We start from the raw sequence: 21060 nt of genomic DNA on the forward strand, positions 1-21060 counted from the left end.
ACCATGAAAGGAAAAAAAATAATCCAGCGAAGTTATGTATGAAACAGCCCTGTCCCTCTAAGGAAAAATAAAACAAGGCACTTAGTTTTGAGGCAGACTTTTCTGAGCTGAGATACTTCATCAAGTTGATTAGCACCAGTTTGCTTTGTCTGTTTGACATAACTACCTCTATCCAAGCTGCCATAGCTCTGGGGCTACTTTTAAGACCAGGCATTTATACCCCATTTCCAGCTGCAGCCTTGGTCTGTGCATGTTTTTGGTGATGCTGAGTGGACCCGCACTGACAGCACTTAAATCCTGAGCTTCAGTGCAATGCTGCAGTGTTTCAGATAATTCAGGTTGATGTGGCCCCAGATTGCAGCGAAACTTTTTTGGGATGCTGAACTGTTTTACTGAGATTGGAGATAACCAAATGAAATATTTTGACGCTTTAAATTAGATTTTTTTTTTTTTTTTTTTTGGGGGGAGGGGGGAAGGAGCAGGGAGCATTACCATTAGATGAAAAATTTAGTTATTTTGGCACTTCATTGCAATTTGTGGTGAAACAGAAGTGTAAGAATAGCAGATGGAGGGATGGAAATTTCCAATTTTTTAAACAGGCATAGTAGTTACGAGGCTTACTTAACACTTCACTCAAGGATGTGCTATTTGCAGCTTTTAGATCATTCAGTTTGTACTTTGGTGCCCAAACCTGCAATTAAGAGAATGAGATGACTCGCAAGATTTAGGGTGGTGGTATTTCTTCTCCTATCATACTAATGAAAATAACCATATAGGACTCTGATTGTAATTACCGTGCACTTAGGGTGTGGTAGTTACAGTGTAATTACAAAATTTATTAGGGTGGTATTTATACCCAGTGAAGTAAACTGAAACCATCTGCAGTGCCCGAGGGTGGCTGGTGGACACCGATGGCTCAGGCTGAATTTATCTCCTGGAGCATCATGATTCATTCTCATTCAGGAAGCAAAACAAGAAATAATGATGGTTGCCTCTAGTTACCAGTCGCAGGGAAATCATCAGTAAATAAAGCTGCTACTGAACTTCAAGAAGGGATGAGCTGGGGAGGTTGGAAGGAGAGCGCAAGGTCACCTCCTGCACACCCAAAGCTGCTGTGATTGTGGAAAGCTGTTTTGAAGGCAGTGTGTTGGAAAGAGTGGGTGGATGAGGATGTTGTCTTTGGGTCTTGCTGGATGCAGAGAGTTAACGACTTGCTAGACTGGATGTCAGGTCCGACTCCAACGGTGGTCTTCCTTCATGCCCTTCAGAGAGGTAATTAGAAAAAAAAAATCTTCCTTTCCCCGATTCTTCCCTTCTTTTATCCTAGACGAGTGTGAGGGTAACTGATTTCCCCATAATAGGGGTGCTTGAAGGTGCAGCTGCTAAATGGAATGAAAGAAGGGGTATTAGTCAAAAGCAATCCCTTGACGCACAGCTTTTGAATGCTCAAATAACTGGGAAACGAGTGCTGCATGTCCAGCTGCCTGAAGAGAAACACTGGGCTGAAGTTCTCTGAGAACAATGCCTGCAAACCCAACTCACAGGAGGTGAACCAGGCACCCAAGTCCTCCAAAAGCTATGGGAGGTTATGGAACCAGGCTTTCTTTGCAGGGTATTTTGGCTGGATTTGCTCATTTTCCTTGGAGCAGACAGGAAATGGAAACGTTTCCTTCTTTAGTTCCTAAGGAAGCTTGAAAGGAGCCTTATAAGGGACTGATCTCCATCAGTGGACAAGCAGCACAGTTCCCACCAGTGCTCCCTACAGTGGTGGTACCCCATCCCCGTCTTTGCCCCGTTGACTCCCAGGTGATTGCCCTTCTGCTCTCAGCTCACACAGCACTGTGTCCTTGCTTGGCTTATTGTCCTGGCAACTCTTTCACTCTTGACACCTGGAAACTCTTGACACCTGGAAATTGAATTAATGTTGTGTCCGCCCCCTCTATGAGATCATCATTGAAGGAGTTAATCAGGACGAAGCCGATGCTGATCCCTGCTCTCCCTTGTTCACCTGAACACTGCTCAGCGTTATACATCACACATGGTCCATCGGACAGTCTGTGTCTCAGCAGTAGTGTCATTCGCTGGTGGTATTTGATTTAATTCTGGGAGGGAGATGGTTTTGTGCTCCTAATGGTTGCTTCCTGTTGTCCAAGCATTTTTATATTGAAATCACCTTGTACTGAAGAGCAGTATTGCTGTTCCCAGGGGCTGGAGAAATTGAGGCATGGAGAAGAGCACTCAGGGGCTAGGCTGAGCTCCTTGAGAAGTAATGATACCTGGGGCTCAGGCAGGAAACTGGGCTTCCTGTTTTCTAATTCTTTCTATATTTTCTCTCTCTCTTTTTTTTTTTTTTTTTTTTTTTTTTTCTCTTTACCCATTAAGATAGTTCTGTGTCAACTTCCTATATACAAGAGTAGAAGGAGATACTCTAAAGTGAAGTGGGGAATAGGTATTTACTAATGCCCCAAGGGAGGAGTAATCCAGGTGTACATGCTCAGGGCTGCTGCCATCCAGGCTGGGCTGCTGGAGCAGCATCACTATGGCACCCAATCCCCCCTCCCCTCTTGTCTTTACTCTTCCTTTAAAAGACAAAACAGAGCTTTGTTTTTCCTGATCAGAGTAAAGCATCCCCATGCAGAGCAGCTGGCAGCAGAAATGGCAGAGGTCTCAAACTTTCTCCCAAGCCAGGCAGCATCTTTGTTGAGAGATTTACTCCATGGACCACATCCGCGCCCAGTTCTGAGACAGGAGCATCAGTTGCTATGGTGACTTATTTGGAAAAGTCATATGGGGAAAGTGCCGATGTATTTTTAGCTTTGGGTAATGAAATTTAACAGCTGGAAATAAAGGTGAGGACCAGACAGGGTGCTGCAGGTTCATGGACTGTGGTTTGGGACGGCTTTACAGCAGCGCTGGCAGGGCTGTGTTTGAGGAGGATGCTCAGCCTGGTCGCTCATGTGCTGGATGCCGTTCAGGGCAGTGCCTGCAAGTATGTCGGAGGAGCAGGAATCACTATAAAGAAAAGCTGATAAGGAGGTGGTGGTACATGTAAAGATAAAGAGGAGGCACTGTGAGGTCGTAGCTGCTTCGTGTACAGTGTGTTCAACCTATAAATAGCTCTTCAAATATACCTCTGCACAAGTGGTATTTATAGACTTTGAGAAAAAAAAAAAAAAAAAGCTCCATTTGGGGTCAGGAGTTGGTGTGTGAAGGCTATTTCAGGTTTTGTCAAGAGTTCACGTTTCTGGAAGGCATGGAGCAGAGCTAGAACTCTAATGTGTTTGGTTTGTTTGTTTTTTGTTTTTTGTTTTTTTCCTCCAAACAAGCTTCAAATTTTGTTGTGCTGTTAAATGCAACTTCTGAAATTGGTGTATCTGGAGAGAATGCTTGCTAAACTGAAACTCAGATATCCTACTGAGAAGCTCCTGTACAGATGTAATTTATTCATATAATTTGGATCAGTCTAAATTGTGTGTAAACTTTTCTGAAGGTAGACTCTTATTTTATTTTCTAAAACACTTTCTCAGCTCCCTGCAGTATTTTTAGTTTTCATCTTCAGCTGTCAGAAGTTTATTTTAAAATTAATTGATTTCAATGTAATATTTACTGCACTTTAGCTTTCAGCACATCATATGAAAATAGATTTCACTACAGCTGGCAGTGTCTAATGGGATTTGTTCCTACTCCAAAGGCTCTCTGCATTATGTACCGATACTTCCAGACGAGCCTGCTTTGAGCAGCCTCACCACCTTTTCATATCGCTGAGCTTACACTGCTTGGGCTGGCAGGGAGACAAAGTGGATCCAGGCAAATGTTTAAGTTTAGGGGAGTCACAGCTGATGCATACCTGCACCCAAAGTGTAGATATTGCAGATCTGGCACAATATGCACTGAGAGTAATAGGATTTACCCTTTGTGCATCAGTGGGCTCTTTTGCTGGATTAAAAATTGATCATAGCTCGTCCTGATAGCCACAGCTATGATGAAGATTTAGCAGGACGTCACAGAGGTGCCCTGGCCATGGCACATCACCAGGGTGTTGCACATAACAGAGAGCAGCTTACATGAACTGGCATAGACTTTGCTAAGGCACTGGAGTCTTCAAGGGAGGTGGTGAACTTTGATGGGAGGTGATTGAGAAGCAGCCTTTAGATTGTAAAGTTTTAAATAAGGTGTTAGCAAACACATCACTGAAGTAATTTCCTGGTGCTCTAGGAAGCTTCCAGCTTTTTCCCATGAAGACCAAAGAGCATCCCTCCGTTATCACTGGGGAACAGAGGGAGGTGGTGTGATGGACTCCATGGCAGGACCAAGAATGTTTTCTTGCCTTTGAGGCTTAATGCCTGACCTACCCAGAGCTGGTCGGGCGTTTTTCATCCAATCTGTTTTCTGGTAAAGAATACATTATTTTTTAGTTTTATTCTCCTGCAAAACCTGCTAAGCTTTCCCTCCTACTTCTTCAATGAGATGCTTTCACGTGAATGCTAAACTCCTCTGAGCAAAGCTGCAGAGAGCCCCACATGGTGGTTTCCCACACATCTTCATTCTCTGCTGCCTCTTGACCACCCTTCATCTCTCCCAATACACCCTCCAGCAGTGGGATTTCCACAGCCTCTGTCTTAGCATGGGACAGGGGCTGTGTATCTCACCTGGGAGGCACAGTCTGTGGAGGGGGTGAGGACATCTCCAGGTGATAATTTGTCCCAACATCCATGAGACTTCACTCATGTTTGCCCCAGGGCTGTGCAGGTTTTATTGCTGGGAGGGGCTGTGGTGGAGGCACCTCTGCACTGATGAGCTGCTCTTTTTTGCAGGCAGCACCTGCGATAGGTAGGCAGACAATACCTTAAATAACTAATAATAAACATATCGCAGCAAAGGTCATGAAGGGCTGACTGACATGTGGTTGCCAAACCAATTAATTGTTGACTTTCTTCTCAAAGGATGTAATAATAAGGCATCTTGTGTTTTCCTCTCCACAGCATGATGCAGAGACCATTTAACCAAAACGAACAATTCAGTGCCTTTTTCTCTCCCCACCTCCAACCAAATATTCTCAAGTAAACATGCTCCCAGCTGGCCAAAATGTTCAAAGTGCTCTGCTTGGCATTTGCAAGTCAAAGCCACTTTATATGGGGAGCTCAGTGGTGGTCTTCAAGTTACGAGACCTGTGAGAAGTGGGAAAGGCGCGGAGCTGTTGAGGTGGCAGACTCGTGTGGTCATTCACAGGGGTATGCAAGGGGATAACAGATATTAAATGCTGAGGAGGGGGGGAAGGAGGGGAACACACCAGAATTAGGAATCAAAACAAAGTCAGATGTCAGAATCTGAGCCAGGCTGAGGAAGAATGATGGAAGTGATTCCTTTGACACTGTCAGCATTTTATTGATCTGAGGCTGTTTATTGCTGAAACAGTTGTAAATTAGAGAGGAGCTAGGAAGAGGAGGGAGAGATGGAGAATGCCCTGGTACACTTTAAAAGATGTACACCTGCATTTTTTGGGCAAAGGAGGACTCAGTTGCAGAGCCCTGCACCTCTCAGGGGAGGCAGTCGGCACCCAACTGCTGCTGTGCACGTAGTTGTGTAGGAAATGTCAGGGCCTGGTATGATGTGCAGTAATTTTGTCTTGCAGGCATGCTGAGCGGCTTGGAGAAGGGCTGCTGGAGAAGCCCCTGGGGCTGGGGTGTGCAGGGGGGCATTCCAGCAGAGCAGGATGGCTCTGGGGGCAGATGCTTCAGAAAGGAAAGGAGATCAACATGGAATGAATACATAATTTTGCACAGAAAATAGGTAGTGTGAGCATTGATGCTGTTGTATAAATCTATCTGCATACAATGTGAGTGTATGCACCCATGAACATATGATTACCTTGACTCAAAATTATCAAATATGTCACATCAACATTAAAAAAGGCAATATATGCTGCTGCTTTGTCCCCTATGCACAGGTACATTGACCAGGAAGTCGTGCACCATAATAACTCTTCTTCCCTCTCCATTGCAGAAATCCGTGAAGCTTTCCGGGTGCTGGACAGGGATGGGAATGGCTTTATATCCAAGCAGGAGCTGGGCATGGCGATGCGCTCGTTGGGATATATGCCCAGTGAGGTGGAGCTGGCGATTATCATGCAACGCCTCGACATGGACGGTGAGTACTCACTCTTTGTTCTTCTCTGTTACCAGCACAGGGTGGCTTTCCCAGTGCGTTGCAGCCCATGTGTGGGGCTCAGAGAGCTCATGGTCACCGAGGAACGTCTTGGGTGGACGCTTGGGTGAGGTGTTGCCATCCACTACAACAAGTAAAGATGAGCACAAGCCATCCACCTCCTGTACATACACCTGCCTCTCAGGCAACCCTTGACCCACCTTGACCAAACCTTGAACCATTGAGCCATAGAATCATTGGGGTTGGAAAAGACCTCTGAGATCATCTCATCCAACCATCACCCTACCACCAATGTCACCCACTAAAAAAACATGTCCCTACACACCATGTCCAACCTTTCCTTGAACACCTCCAGGGACGGTGACTCCATCACCTTTCTGGGCAACCCGTTCAATGCCTGACTGCTCTTACTGAGAAAAAATGTCTCCCATTTTCCAACGTGAACCTACCCTGGCACAAATTGAGGCCATTCCCTCTAGTCCTATCACTAAGTATCTGCGAGAAGAGGCTGACCCCCAGCTCCCCACACCTTCCTTTCAGGTAGTTGCAGAGTGTAATGAGGCCTCCCCTGAGCCTTCTTTTCCCCTTACTAAACACCCCCAGTTCCCTTAGCCGTTCCTCACAGCACTTGTGTTCCAGACCCTTCACCAGCTTCGTAGCCTTTCTCTGGACATGCTCCAGGGCTTTGATGTCCTTCTTGTAGTGAAGGCCCAAAGGTGAACACAGCAGTAAAGGTACAGCCTCACCAGCGCGGAGTACAGTGCGACGATCACCTCCCTGGTCCTGCTGGCTGCACTATTCCTGACACGAGCCAGGATGCCATTGACCTTCTTGGCCACCTGGGCACACTGCAGGTCATGTTCAGGTGAACATCAACCAGCACCCCCAGATTCTCTGCACATCTTTCCAGCCATTCTGCCCCAAGCATGTAGCATTGTATGGGGTTGTTGTGGCCAAAGTGCAGGACCTGGCTCTTAGTTAGAAGAAGATAAAGCAGCTTTGTCAACCTTTCTCTGCAAAGCTGAAAATGTTCTTTTGCAAGACCATTGTAACCTTTCTGTGCTTGTTCCTGGGCAGCACTTGGCCCAGTGATGCTTACTGGGACATGACCTTGGCACCCAACAAAGCAGCATGGTCCTACGGCCTCACTGCTTCTTGCAAGTAAAAGATGCTGTGGATGGGAGCTGTGCTGTGTCGTAATGAAGTGTTGCTGGGTTTTGAAAGAGAAGTTTAGAAGGGTGGAATAATTCTGAACAAAGTCCTGCTGTGAGAGCTCCTTGAACGATTACAAAGAGGTAATAAAAGAAACAGAACCCACCATTTACGGGAGCTGAGAAATGCAGCATCAGGACGATGGAGCCAGGGGGGACTTTTTAACTGCTGCAAAGCTACAATCAGAGCTGATCGCAACAAGCGGGCTGTCTTTAAAATGTCCTTGGTCAGAGCAGAAAGGGAAACCTTCCTGGTGCAAGGAGGCTGGGCTACAAATCCAGCCTCCTCCCTCCCTTCTACAGGCAGATGTAGCAGGGTGGAAAAACTGAGGAAAGGTAAATGAAATAATGCCAAAGCAAAGCACACTGGATGCAGACCTGGTCTGAGGGGGGATGCGCAGCATGCTGATGTGACACTGGCATCCTTGAGAGACCACTGAAGAGCAGAGTCCATGGGAGGTGGTGTCAGCTCCAACCTCCCTGGAGACATCAGAATTGAATACCCCTGTGAGATGCAGGGTACAACTGTATTCATCAGGCAGAGGAAGGGTGACAACCTCCTTGAGGGTGTTTAGAGGCTCTCCTAGGCAAGGAGAGCAAATAATGCAAAATCTGGCGGATGGAGATGATCAGTTGTTGAAGTGATCTCATTCCTGAAAGAAAAGACCCAAAAAAAAAATATTTAAAAAAACATCACTTTTAAAAGCATTTTCTCCAGAAATGATTGTTTGCACCTTGTTACGTTCTGGCCTTTCCTAGCAGACCAGGTGATTTCTCTTTAGACTTTGCAAACGCCAGACTCAGTGTGGTGCCAATTCATGGGGTCTTTTACTAAAACTCTGTGTTTTTTTGGAAAAAGAGTGCTGTGGACTTGGCTGCCAGTTCTGATTCATCTCCAGTTATTCCCTGACTCTCAGTCTCACAGACTGGAGACTTTGGCACTCCTCCTTGTACACTCCTAGTGTGCAGGGACCTGTAAGCCGAGAGGTGGAGTTAAAATGTAGAGTAATGGGCTGCAGATGGAAGGTGTTAAATTCCTGTTGGAGGTCTTTCAGAAAGCTCGGTGTGTTTTCTGCCAAGATGGGGAGTGATCTTCCATCTTCCAGCTCAACAGTTACTACAGGTCCAAAGATTCAGTCCAGGGGTGCTGGGTCCTGTTCTGGGTCCCGTGTCTCAGCTGCCTGCTGTTGCAGTGATTTGGGCAGGACATTTGGGGATGGGACCAAATCTGTGAAATGTGAAGGTCAAATGGGCCAGACACTAAAACAAGACTGGATAATGGGAAATTCCTTAGGCACTGAGTGAATAGGGGAATATTATGTGCAAGATTTACCTTGCCTGCAAATTGAATTAATGCTATACAGATTGAATTAATATTACGTAGCTTATGGCTACTTCTCCAATGGATTGTCTCGGAATGTTGTCTTGTCATATCCAGACTTTTTTTCCATGTTTTAGCTTGAAATACACAGTGTGAACCAGCAATAGCTTCCTCCTTCCTCTCCCACTGTGTGAGAACATTATTCAGTAGCAGGGCTTGAACCCAGTGAGCTCTGGGGGGTGTTGTGCATGCCCTGCGCTCCCAGGGACAGCATTACCCTGCCTCCTGTATACTCTTCTTGGGGGCTGCTGAATTTTTCCAAGGCTTTGGCACAATACTGGGGGGGTGGGGAGCTCAGCTGGATGAAAGGCCCCACTTAAGGATGAGTCCCCAGGGCCAGGAAAGCCAGGGGGGAGGCAGTAATCCTCCTGCACTTCCCCAGGTACCTGATGTTACAGCAGGTAGTGTGGCCAGACAGACGCTTCTCCACACAAGGCTGCTGCCAGTGTCTGCTAATAATGAGGTAATACGATTGGCAGTGGTTTGTATTTAATCTGAACCAGCCCGAACAGACCTAGTACAAACATATGGTTTTCGTCAGAAATTACCTTGGGATTGCATTCGTGTTGCAGGATGGCAGAGTATCTGCCGTGGCTTATTTAACTGATGGGCTTCTAATAATGAGCAATTGGAGCTGGCCTGTTTGGTTTTCGTTGCTCACTGTTTTCTGTGGGGATAAGGAGGGAGGCTCAGGCATCTGGGTCAGGCTGCAGGGTGGAGAGACCATTGAGGTGTGGGAGCTGCATGGCCTCGCTGTGCTGGACCAAACATGTTGCACTGTATGCTGGAGTGATTTTGTGGTTGTGCATGAGCTAATATGACATGAACATTTGGCACCTGTATGTCACCAGCCAGAAAGGATCTCACTGAGCTTGGTAAACAATGCAGGGCTGAGCTCCAGAGCTGCCCAGTGACAGAGCTTTTGGGGCTGAAGCTTGCAGCTTTTCAGTAATGCACAGAGAAGCTCCAGATCAGAGCAGAAATGGAGGTGCATTTCATAATTCATTGCATTTGAAGGCAAAATTTAGTTGGTTAGGAAACACTGCTTGAACCTGAGTGAAAATGGCAACTGCTCAGCTTGGATCTTGCTAAGAATGCCTTCAGAGATGTCTCAGGGTTTTAATGCCTCCATGAAGGTGATGAGTGCTGCCATCACCCTCCCATCACAGATGTCACCCCAGCAGCCTCTCACTTTGCCTCTCACCAGGGTACCACTGTGTTACTGGCATGGAGGGATCGCCTTCACGGGTTGCCTTGATGCCAAGGCGCTGCTTGCAGTGTTCCCCTTCAGTCTGTTATTCTCCCTAGAGGTTTCTTGTTTTACGTCCTGACCAAGCCAGATCTGTCTTTACTCATGGGAGCAAATCCTGCTCTTGGTGCAGTGATACGTGCAGCAAAGCACAGACCATGTTCCCCGAGAAGCTTCCTGACAGCAGCTGAAACCAAAAGGGAAATTTGTCAGGCATCTGATTACCTGACCTTTGTCTTTGTGTCATGAATTGTTCGCTTTGGCCACCACTTAAAAATTTTCTAAATTGTGTTTTGTTTTATTATGATTGGCTACATCCCTATTATACTGACTGCATTCTTCCGATGGAAAATAAGCCTTTCGTTTCCTTCTTCTTCTGCTCCTCCCTTTTCTTCTCAGCTCTGAGTGGGGGACAGGTGGAAGCATCCTCTCTTTCCCCACGAAAATTTTAAGAGCCACGTCAAATCCCAAGGGATAATTTAATTTCAAATATTGCAGGTTCCATTAAACATGGATGTGGTGATGTTGCAGACATGCTGGGCTGTGTCTCAGCCCTGGCAGTGACATAGTGGAAATGATAGTAATGAGTGGATTTGCCCACGGGGAATGTCAGTGGGGTGATGCTAATGATGCTCAAGAGCTCTCAAATGTCCTCCAGGGCCCAGAGGATACTCCTGTCCATCGGGATTATGGCGATGAGGATTGGTCTATGCCACAAAGCCTATGGCACATGGAGAAACTTGGGTTCAATGCCATGGCACAGCAAGGCTGCCACAGGGCTGGGGGAGAGGGACAGAAGTTCAGCCAAGAAACCATAAGATGGGTGTCAGTGTGGGTTGGGGCTGGCAAAAAGAACAATATGCATTTTCCCGTGTGTGTGCAATTACAAACTCACAGCAAATCCTATGATAAGAAACAACAGGGATGGTCGTTGAATATTCCCAAGAGGCTAACCATGTGGATGCACACCAACTTGGCTTTTTTACCCCAATAGCCGGGGTAAATTTGGCCTGCTGGGGCAGGAGATGTTTCATCCCCGCGCTGCAACAGGAGATGAGCAGTAGGAGCCTGCGGCAGCATGGGGCAAGCCCTTGGCCTGCAAAGGCTCAGCCTCCCAGCTGCATCTGGCATCCCAGCACGGCTTCCACATTGCTACTGAATATCTAATTCTTGACTGGTCTCACCGGAGGAAGGCAGGCATCAGAGGCCAGAGTATCCAATGCATTTCCTAAAAACACTTTCTCCACCCTATTTTCCAACTCGCCATGGTGTTCTGCAAGGTGTGCTTCAGGCAGCTGGAGAGGACGGCAGCTGCCACTGGGGAAAATAGTATAGCTGGCATAAAAACTGAATTAGGGAGAAAAACGAGAATATACTTGGAATATTTCAAGGTCTCTAGAGAAAGCTTATAAATCATCAGAAATACCCTTCCGTGAACTACTGGGAGAGGCTGTGGCATTGCTGTGATGGGGGAGATTAAGTACCAAAATAGAAAAGAAGGCAAAGGGTTTTTTAATGCAAAAATGCCTCTGTTTGGGAAGGAAGGGGAGGAATAGTGTTTCCATTGCTCCGAGCATGATTCATGTTAGACCAAAGCTTTGCTTACATCTTAGTAGAGGTGGTGCATGACTGTTTGCCAGCAGAAGGTTGTTCAGTATAGGTGGGCACCTCTCCAGCGTGTTGTGCCTTATGGGGACATATTGTTTGCTTTTCTTGTCTGGAAATAGAGGCCAGATTTTACCTTAGTTTATACCCTTGATTTGCTTCATCCTTAGACATAATTAGGGATTACATGATGTAAACATTGCAAACTATGAGAGGTGCATATATTTCTTTCTGCAATCTGGAGAATGACCTGAAATGATCTGTCAGTTTGTGGAAAGTAAAATATTTTATATATTTATTTGCTGGCAAGGGATTTTTTTTTGGTAAATTCTTCCAATTGGCAGTAATGCTAATAAAAATGCAGAGAAATGGCACATTAAATGTGTTGCCTTATCCGGGATGCCTACTCTTTAAGCAGACATTAGCAATAAAATAGATTAATGTGTGACTTAAGTGTCAAACTGTTTCGTTACAACATCAGACACTTTTATCTGAGGAATAAAATAAGCACTCAATGTACTAATTAGAGGAGCAGCTGGTTTTCAGTACCCTGAAAAAATAACTTCAGGCTAACACACGACTGGAAAAAAAAAATCCAGTGTGTCAAATTGTTTGTTATTGTACAAACAGGAAATACTTTGATCAAGCAAAAGACAAGCTGGCTCCATCAGTGTACAAGCAAGCTACCTGTTACCTCTTCATCACATTATGTGACACATCAGCAGTAACAGTGACAATACAGCACTTCTTGTGGCATTCTACCAAGCAATTAAACTTAAAAGAAATCCCAAATTCAAATTCTGAATATTCCCAAGCTGTTTTTTGAAGTCTTTTTGTGGACCAATAAATTTTAGAGGGGGGAAGAAGATAAAAAACTATACATAGTGACCCTGGCAAAGCAGTTTCCGAAGGAAGGCAGCTCTCGTGGATGTCAGGTCTGAGCTACAGCCAGCTTCAGGCAGCCCCGTGGCTGCAGTGGGGTTGCAGTTTTGTTGCTCTCCTGTGCTTTGCCTGCTACTCTGGTGCATGCTGACACTTGCTGTCATCCCCTTTGGGAAGGGAATAAACTACACCAACCTAACTGGGAGGCATCAAGGGATGGTGTCAGAATACTAGCAATCTCCCTAAAAGTTCTCTGAGCTGTTGTGTCACTGTTGCTCTGGTTTGGCTGCCCTCGCTTCCCTGTGCCAGGGAAGGGACAACAGGATACTCCCAACTCAACTGGGTACTCCCCCAGCTCCGCATGCTGGATGGTGCCGCAGGGATGGGGACAACTGAAGGGCATGAACAGGGAGAACTGGAGAGAAAACAAATCTCTCTTAATTTTTAAATGAATGCTGAGCTTTCCACTGCAGCCTGCAGGAGGGGTGATGATTTGCTTTTTGATGATACATGGACAAATGTTTTCTTGTCTGGAAGATCAGCTAGCAATGCCCTGTGTGGGACAATGATGGCATGCACAAGCTGCAAAGGCTAAAAACATTCTTCTCTCTCTTTCTTTTATGTCTTCGTCTCCTCCTCCCCTTCTAGCCAGGCTGGTTGTGGTAAACCAGAAACAATTTCCATGTTAAAGTGCAAAATTAATAGAGAAAGAATGGACAGGTTGTTGCAGACTTTGGGCTTGCCCTCTGTACTCAGAAGCCTGTGATTTTTGTGTATGAGAAATGATCTAGCAGCATTTCAGTGTGCTTGTCCTTTAATGTGTGCTGCTGAGCTGGGAGACTTGGTGGGTGAGATGTATTTGATGTGACTTGTCTTTATTTATAGAGGCCACTTTCTCCATGTCTGCTCTGATTTGTAAAATGGAGATTATCACATTATGTGTTCTCACTGCAAAGAATGAAGAGAAATTATTGTTGCTGGTGGAGCTAGTCAGATTTGCAGCTCAGTACTGGGAAGAGGTTCATAAGTAATATCAAAATCTGTCTTCGACGCAGTGCATGCATATGCTACAGGGAGCACACGCATTCCTCTGTTTTAACAAGCCTGTGATTCGTAACTGGCCGTCTTGAAGTTGTGCAGAGCTGTCTGATAGCTGCCATGATGCACGCAGGGATTGCCTGGTGAGCAAAACTAATTAAAGTCTGGTGTAGACAGGATGTGATTTTGCTCCTCTTGATCCACTTGGCAAAGGGATCGACTGGTTACAGCTTGCAGGATGCAGAAGCCTTTGCAGTTCTGCAAAGACCTGAGAAGGGAGCCCTTGTGGCCCTACTTCGGTGTGCCTTTGCATGGGGAGAAGGTCCTGGAGGGGAGAGAGCAGGGCGGGGGGCTCAGCAGGGCAAGCCCTAGGCAGCAGCCACGCACTGCCTTCCCCTGCAGGACAGCTAGCACAGGGCCAGTAACTGGGTCAGCCTGTGGCTTTCTGGGGTCACATGAAGCTGACACACTGCTCACATGGTGCCTGATGGATTTTATTTTTTTTTACTGCAGTCAAAGTCATTGGTTTTGTTGGACTTTTCTCCTAGCATCCTCTTTGTTCTGGTGCTTGCAGTGGAGCAGGAACAGGGCACACCTTCATCCTCCTCCATCACTGTCTTTCCTGGACAAACTCTCCTTGGGCAAATATGGGCACTTAATAGATTTTTTGGTTTTAGTGAGGAAGCAAACAAGCTCTCTGCAGCTGTTTCCCCTTCCCTGCCAGAGAAGCCAAGGGGCTGTCAGGCTGAACGACTCTCAAGGTCCTTTTCTCAGTGCAGTTAGGGATGCACCCCCAGCTCCATCTTCCTGGGCTCTCTTCAGGCCTTTGAGACACCATGCAAATTTTCTTCTCTGGGAAACTATGTCTGTACAGTTTGCTATTCTTCTATATGTAGTTGGAATTGAACTACACAGCCAGCCCTGCTCAGTTGCTCCTAATACTGTGGGACTTGGAGGTGCCCTTAAGGGAGAGAGGGAGCCCCAGTGGAGACGTTTCATCCCTTCCTTCAGCTCTGGCTACAAAAACGACCCAATAAAGCCATGGGGATGAGGAACAGAGCTGGTAAACAGTAAAAGAGTGGCCAATCAATATGCCCTCACTGTCCCCCAGGAGCAAGAGAAACTAGAAATGGTAGCTTCTATGTGTGCCTTGTTTGGGGATATCAGAGACACTGTGCAGGCAGCTTTGGGGGACAGACCTCCCAGGGAATGCAAACAGACCTCTTTGGAGATAGGGGATGTTCATTGTCATCCTTCTCCATTCAGGGCACATGGTGGCACGGTCCATGCCCGTGGATCACTGTGTTGGCAGGTGAGGGAGGTCAAGCACCTAGCTCTGCCAGTGTCTCCTCTCTGGGAACATTTGGCCAGATGATGTTCTGTGACTCAGTTTCCCCACTGCTAAACAACTGTATGGTTACTGGAGAGGAGCTTTATCGGTTCTTCTCAGCCAAGTTCATGGATTTCTTTTATTAAAACTGTTTTTGAAGTCGACAGTTTTATGAAGGACTTTCCCCAGCTTTGGAAGAAGTTGTGGATTGGGGCTGTAATTACGGAGGAATTCTCTGGGTCATGCCGGTGGTCGGGCTGTTGTCCTTTGACCTTAACATCTCTGAAACTGAAATGCTCACCTGAGAAATATCCCGTGGATGGAGCTAGTCTGTGCACATCTCTGCATCAGTCCAAGACACAGCAGCAACATCCTCTGCCAGACTGTGTTATCATTGCCCAGGTTACTTTATGGACGCACACAATGACAGAGAGCGGGACAGAGAGTCACTGCAGCTAGCTATTATGAGAATAAAAATAAACAGGAGTGTTGTGTGCGCCTGGGACCCGAGCTGCAAGCAACTAGCTCATTAACTTTAAATATATCACCTAGCTGCACTCTGGAGGTCAAACTCAAGAAAAAAATGTGGGAATACTTATCAGTCTACACACAGCAGATCCTCATCTCCATTTAAATGTGTGCATCACTTCAGTGCCATGGCAGAAAACTTTTCAGGAGGAGGAAGAACAAGATTATCCTGAGATTGGTGAGGGAAAAGACTTACTCAGGAAGAAGTCAGGTGGGATTGTGCAGGGTCTCAGTTTAATGCAGAAGGCACTAAAAGCTGGTGCAAGTTTCTGTTCTGCCCCTAGGTACGGGCAATGTAATCCATGCACATTTTTCCTCTCTCTTTTTGTCCCTTCTCCCACTCTGTCATTCTCCCAGCCTGATGAATATTTAATTACATTCTGCAAGGGAGCTGCTCCAACTGGAGGCTTTTGGACAGACAGCGGTCGACTGAAGGCTGAGGGTCAGGCTCTCCCACAGGATGGAGGGTGCATGGGTTCATGCTACTGCTCCACTCAGCATTTAATTATATCTTCAAAGCTAGAGAGCTCTGGCAGGGCAGTTTGCAAGAGCCCACATGCAGCCTGCTGCTATCAGGGACATGGGGATTTGCTCAGCCTGATTCCCCTCTCCTCTTCTAGATCCAGGCCAGGATCGTTGCTTATGGTAGATCCTGTAAGATCCAGGACAAATGCATCAGGACAAACAAAGGACAGGGATTAGGCTACGTGGGGGTAGTTTGTATTGGTGCAAGGTTGCAGCTGGGGGTGTTTTGTGCTGTGGTTGCCCTCCTTGGTTGACTGGCTGCAAGGCTCTGCCTGCTGGCAAACACCTGCACATTTTCTGCTAAACCTCCTTCAACAAAGGTAACCATCCTTCCTCCCCTTTGTTCAACTGAAGGGAGCTTAGGGAAGATGGAATTGGTTGAAGGATCAGGTGCACAGGTAGTGTTTTCTTCCATCCTTCCAGTTGTGGGGATCAATATTGAAAGGAACAGGAAAACCCAGAAGATCAATACGTGGCTTCGAAGCTGGTGCCACTGACACAGTTTTAGGTTTCTTGATCATGGGAAGGTCTACATGACACTGAGCCTACTGATTCCTGATGGGGAGCACCTTTCTATTAGGGGGAAAAGGATTTTTGCCCAGGAGTTAGCAGGGCTGATTGACAGGGCTTTAAACTAGATTTGAAGGCAAAGAGGGACAAAAACTGGCCCACTGGACCAGTGACCGGACTGCACTCCAATTTTTGAGGAACTGCACACAGGGGAGGCCCTTCAGTCTGCCCCATGAGGGACTGAGTTGAATGACAGACATCTGAAGTGTTACTATACATACACACGCAGCATGAGAGAGAAGCATTTCAGCTCCCTGAAATGCTTGTACACTAAAGCACATAGTGTGGGAAACAAACAGGAAGAACTGGAGATCTGTGTGTGGTCGCAAGGCTGCGATCTCATTGCAGTTACAGAGGCATTGTAGGATAGCTTGCATGACTGGAATCTGTCATGGAAGGCTACGTGCTTTTTAGAAATGACCGGCCAGGAAGGTGAGGTGGCGGAGTTGCTCTTTATGTGAGAGCAACTGGAATGCGTGGAGCTCTGCCCAGGAGTGAACAAAGAGTGAGTTGAGAATTTAGGAGTAAGGATTAAAGGGCAGGCTACCATGGCTGACACTGTTGTGGGTGTTTGCTGCAGGCCACCCAGTCAGGAAGAGGAGGTACATGAAGTCTTCTTCAGACAGCTCCAAGTAGCCTCGTCAGTCACCAGCCCTGGTTTTCATGGGGGACTTCAACCACCCTGATATCTGCTGTGAACACCACACAGCGAGGCACAAACAGTCCAGGAGGTTCCTGCTGTGCATCGATGACAACTTTTTGACACAGGTGGTGGAGAAGCCAAGAAGGAGAGGTGTGCTGTTGGACCTCATACTAACAAATGAAGAACGACTAGTTGGAGATGTGAGGGTCAGGGGCAGCCTTGGCTGCAGTGACCATGATATGGTGGAGTTCGGGGTCTTGTGAGGAGGAAGCAGATCAAAATGTAGGATTGCAACCCTGGACCTAAGGAGAGCAAACTTTGGCCTCTCCAGGGATCTACCTGGAAGAATCCCACAGGTTAGAGCCCTGGAAGGAAGGGGAGTCCAAGACAGCTGGTCAGTATTCAAGTATCACTTCCTCCAAGCTCAAGATTGGTGCATCCCTATGAGCAAGAAGGCAAGCAAAGGGGGCAGAAGACTTGCATAGGTGAGCAGGGAGCTCCTGGTGAAGCTCAGAAAGAAGAAGGAAGTTTACAGCATTTGGAAAAAGGTACAGGCCGCTTGGGAGGAATATAGGGACATTGCTAGAGTATGCAGGGATGCGACAAGGAAGTCCAAGGCCCATTTGGAATTAAATCTGTCAAGGGATGTCAAGGACAAAAAGAAGGGCTTCTTCAAATACATCAGTAGGAAAAGGAAGACTGGGGAAAATGTTGGCCCATTGCTAAATGGGGTGGGTGCCCTGGTGACAAAGGATATGGAGAAGGCAGAGTTGTTGAATGCCTTTTTTGCTTCAGTCTTTACTGCTAAGATCAGCCCTCAGGAATCTCAGACTCTGGAGACAAGAGAGGAAGTACAGAGAAAGGAGAACTTTCCCTTGGTCAAAGAGGATTGGGTCAGAGATCATCTAACCAAACCTGACATCCACAAATCCATGGGCCCCGATGGAATGCACCCACAGGTGCTGAGCGCTAGCTGATGTTATTGCTAGACCACTCTCCATCATCTTCGAAAGGATATGGAGAACAGGAGAGGTGCCTGGGGACTGGAAGAGAGCCAATATCATGCCGGTCTTCAAAAAGGGAAAGAAGGAGGACCCAGGCAACTACAGCCCAGTGATCCTCACCTCCATCCCTGGAAAGGTGATGGAACAGCTCATCCTGCGGGTCATCTCCAAGCATGTGGAGGATAAGGTGATCAGGAATAGTCAGCATGGATTCGCCAAGAGAAAGTCATGTTTGACCAATATGATATCCTTCCATGATGAGATGACTAGCTGGGTAGATGAGGGAAGAGCGTTGGATGTAGTCTACCTTGATTTCAGCAAGGCTTTTGATACTGTCTCCTCATAGACAACATCCTCATAGACAAGCTCAGGTGTGGTCTAGATGAATGGATGGTGAGGTGGGTTGGCATTTGGCTGTACAACAGAGCTCAGAGGGTTGTGGTGTGGTCTAGTTGGAGGTTTGCGGCTAGCGGTGTCCCCCAGGGGCCAGTACTTGGTTCAGTGCTGTTCAACTTGCTCATCAGCAACCTGAATGAAGGAACAGAGTGCACCCTCAGTGAGTTTGCAGGTGACACAAAGCTGGGAGGAAGGGCTGATACCCCAGAGGGCTGTGCTGCCATTTGGAGGGACCTCGATAGGCTGGAGGGTTGGGTCGAGAGGAACCTCATGAAGTTCAACAAAGGCAAGTGCAGGGCCCTGCACCTAGGGAGGAATAACCCCAAGCACCAGCACAGGCTGGGGGCTGACCTGCTGGAGAGCAGCTCTGCAGAGAGGGACCTGGAGGTCATGGTGAACAACAAGTTCACTGTGAGCCAGCAGTGAACCCTTGTGGCTGAGAAGAAGGCTGAGGGGATGCTGGGCTGCATTTGGAAGAGTGTCATGGGAGGTGATCCTCCCCCTCTATTCAGCCCTGGTGAGGCCACACGTGGAATATTGAGTCCAGTTCTGGGCTCCCCAGTACCGGAGGGACGTAGAAGTACCGGAGCGAGTCCAGAGGAGGACTGTGAAGACGATTAGAGGACTGGAGCACCTGTCACACAAGGACAGGCTGAGAGAACTGGGCCTGTTTAGCATGGAGAAGAGGAGACTGTGAGGAGACCTAATCAATGTGTATAAATATCTGAGGGGAGGGTATCAAGAGGATGGAGCCGGTCTCTTTTCAGTTGTGCCCAGTGACAAGACAAGAGGCAACAGGCACAAACTGAAGCACAGGAGGTTCTGGCTCAATATGAGGGGACACATCTTTACTGGGAGGGTGACAGAGCACTGGGACAGGTTGCCCAGAGAGGTTGTGGAGTCTCCTTCTCTGGCAATACTCAAAACCCACCTGGATGCTATCCTGCACAATGTGCTCTAGGTGATCCTGCTTGGCAGGGGGGGTTGGACTAGATGATCTTCAGAGGTCCCTTCCAACCTCAGCCATTCTGTGGTTCTATGAAATCCTTGGGCTGGAGCTGAAAACCCATCAGCTTAGAGTGAGAGGGTTGTGATTTTCTATGCTCAGCTCTGATACACCAGAGAAGCTCAGCATCTCCAGTAAGAGCAAATACTAGCATCTTAAACTCTCCTTGGCCTGGGGATCTGAAAGCACCACACCAATATGAATGAATTGGGGTGGAAGGCAAGGAATTTAGAAGAGCTAATGCCCATTTCTCAAAGGTGCAGACTTGGGGCACTCAGGTCAAAAGCTGCAGTGTCTGGGATAGCTGGGAAAGAGCTGGGTTTCCCAGCTTCATGCTGCTCTTTGCTGCCACTCCGTGGCTGCACTTGGTGGAGGGTGGATGTTGGACATCAGGATGACCCCTAGATGTGAGAGCACTTCTGAATGAAATTATTCCCAAGGTTTTTCTGCACCCAGTGAGCCAGAATTATGCGTTGCAGCTTTGGTCCAAGTGCTGAGCAGGCAGCAGGTCCAAGGCCCCGTGCTGTCTGTGCATGGTTATGGTGAAAGGGGTCCTAAAGGACCCAAGGATGTTGCTGTGTACTGTCAGGCATCCCTTGGAGCAATTAGCCATGCTCACATGTTTGTTCCCAGGGTTGTCGGCAGTGCAGCTGGTTGCTATTCCTTTCTATTATCACATTTGTCTGTTTTTTTGTTGGAACTGAGACAGTGCCTCGCAGGGAGTAAACCTTTGTGGGTATCTGGAAACACTTAGTGCCCAGCCGACGTTAACAGACTTGTAATAATAAGCAGATCTAATTCATCTCTGACGATGTGGCCAGCGATGTTCTGAGTCATATTTTTAGTCATGCAAGGTTCAGCCACATGATTGCTAACCCCCTTCTTGCCCTGTGACATTAATGCCAGGATTAGGAGGAAGCATTATGCAGAAGAAAAATGTTAGGTCATAACTGTAAGTAAATAAAGAAATGGTTTAGGTGGTTTAAAAAGGAAGGTGAAGCTAAGCTCAGGTGTTTTGCTAAAATCAGTCTTGCAATGACTGTTAGTTAGCCAATGGGTAGTAGTTTGGGGATCAGGTGGCACCTGCACAGAGGGTTTGGGACTGTGGGATCGCCTCTGATGGCGGTGTTACTTGGAGCTTGCCACATAGGTCATGGAAGGGAGCAAGGAAAGGTGACAGCAGCGCAGGAGCACACACACTCCAGCCTGGTATCCTTCTCCCTTCTTCTCATCCCTCAAACCTGACAAAAAGTTCATTTCTGAACAAACTGCACATCACCTGCTCTGAATATAAATGACATCTGTAGGCGCAGCAAAGCCAAACGTGGGGATGTGTGCAGTGTATGATTTGCCTCCAATGCAGATTCCGGAACAGATGCTCACTTTGTGCATTGCACATCAGCATGTACCATGATGTGTACAAGATTATGGCATGGAGGAGGAGGAAAACATCAATTGACTGTACAGCATAACAAATTTCAAGCTGCATGTACCCGGGAGCTGGTGGGTGTCCTGAATGCTTGTAGA

At 47.2% G+C, this 21060-nt stretch overlaps 1 protein-coding gene across 1 annotated transcript in view; it reads left to right on the forward strand.

Annotated features, from left to right (window-relative positions):
* Window positions 1–21060, forward strand: part of CALN1 (calneuron 1) — a gene marked incomplete at its 3' end in the record, with an annotated part of 128257 nt that overhangs the window by 50290 nt on the left and 56907 nt on the right. Inside the window, exon 3 of the mRNA XM_082776636.1 lies at window positions 6004–6147. Coding sequence (XP_082632762.1) covers window positions 6004–6147 — 144 coding nt within the window. The remainder of the gene's footprint in view (window positions 1–6003; window positions 6148–21060) is intronic.

This window comes from Aythya marila, assembly GCF_965140915.1.
Source record: "Aythya marila genome assembly, chromosome: 20".
In the NCBI taxonomy this organism is placed as follows: Eukaryota; Metazoa; Chordata; class Aves; order Anseriformes; family Anatidae; genus Aythya; species Aythya marila.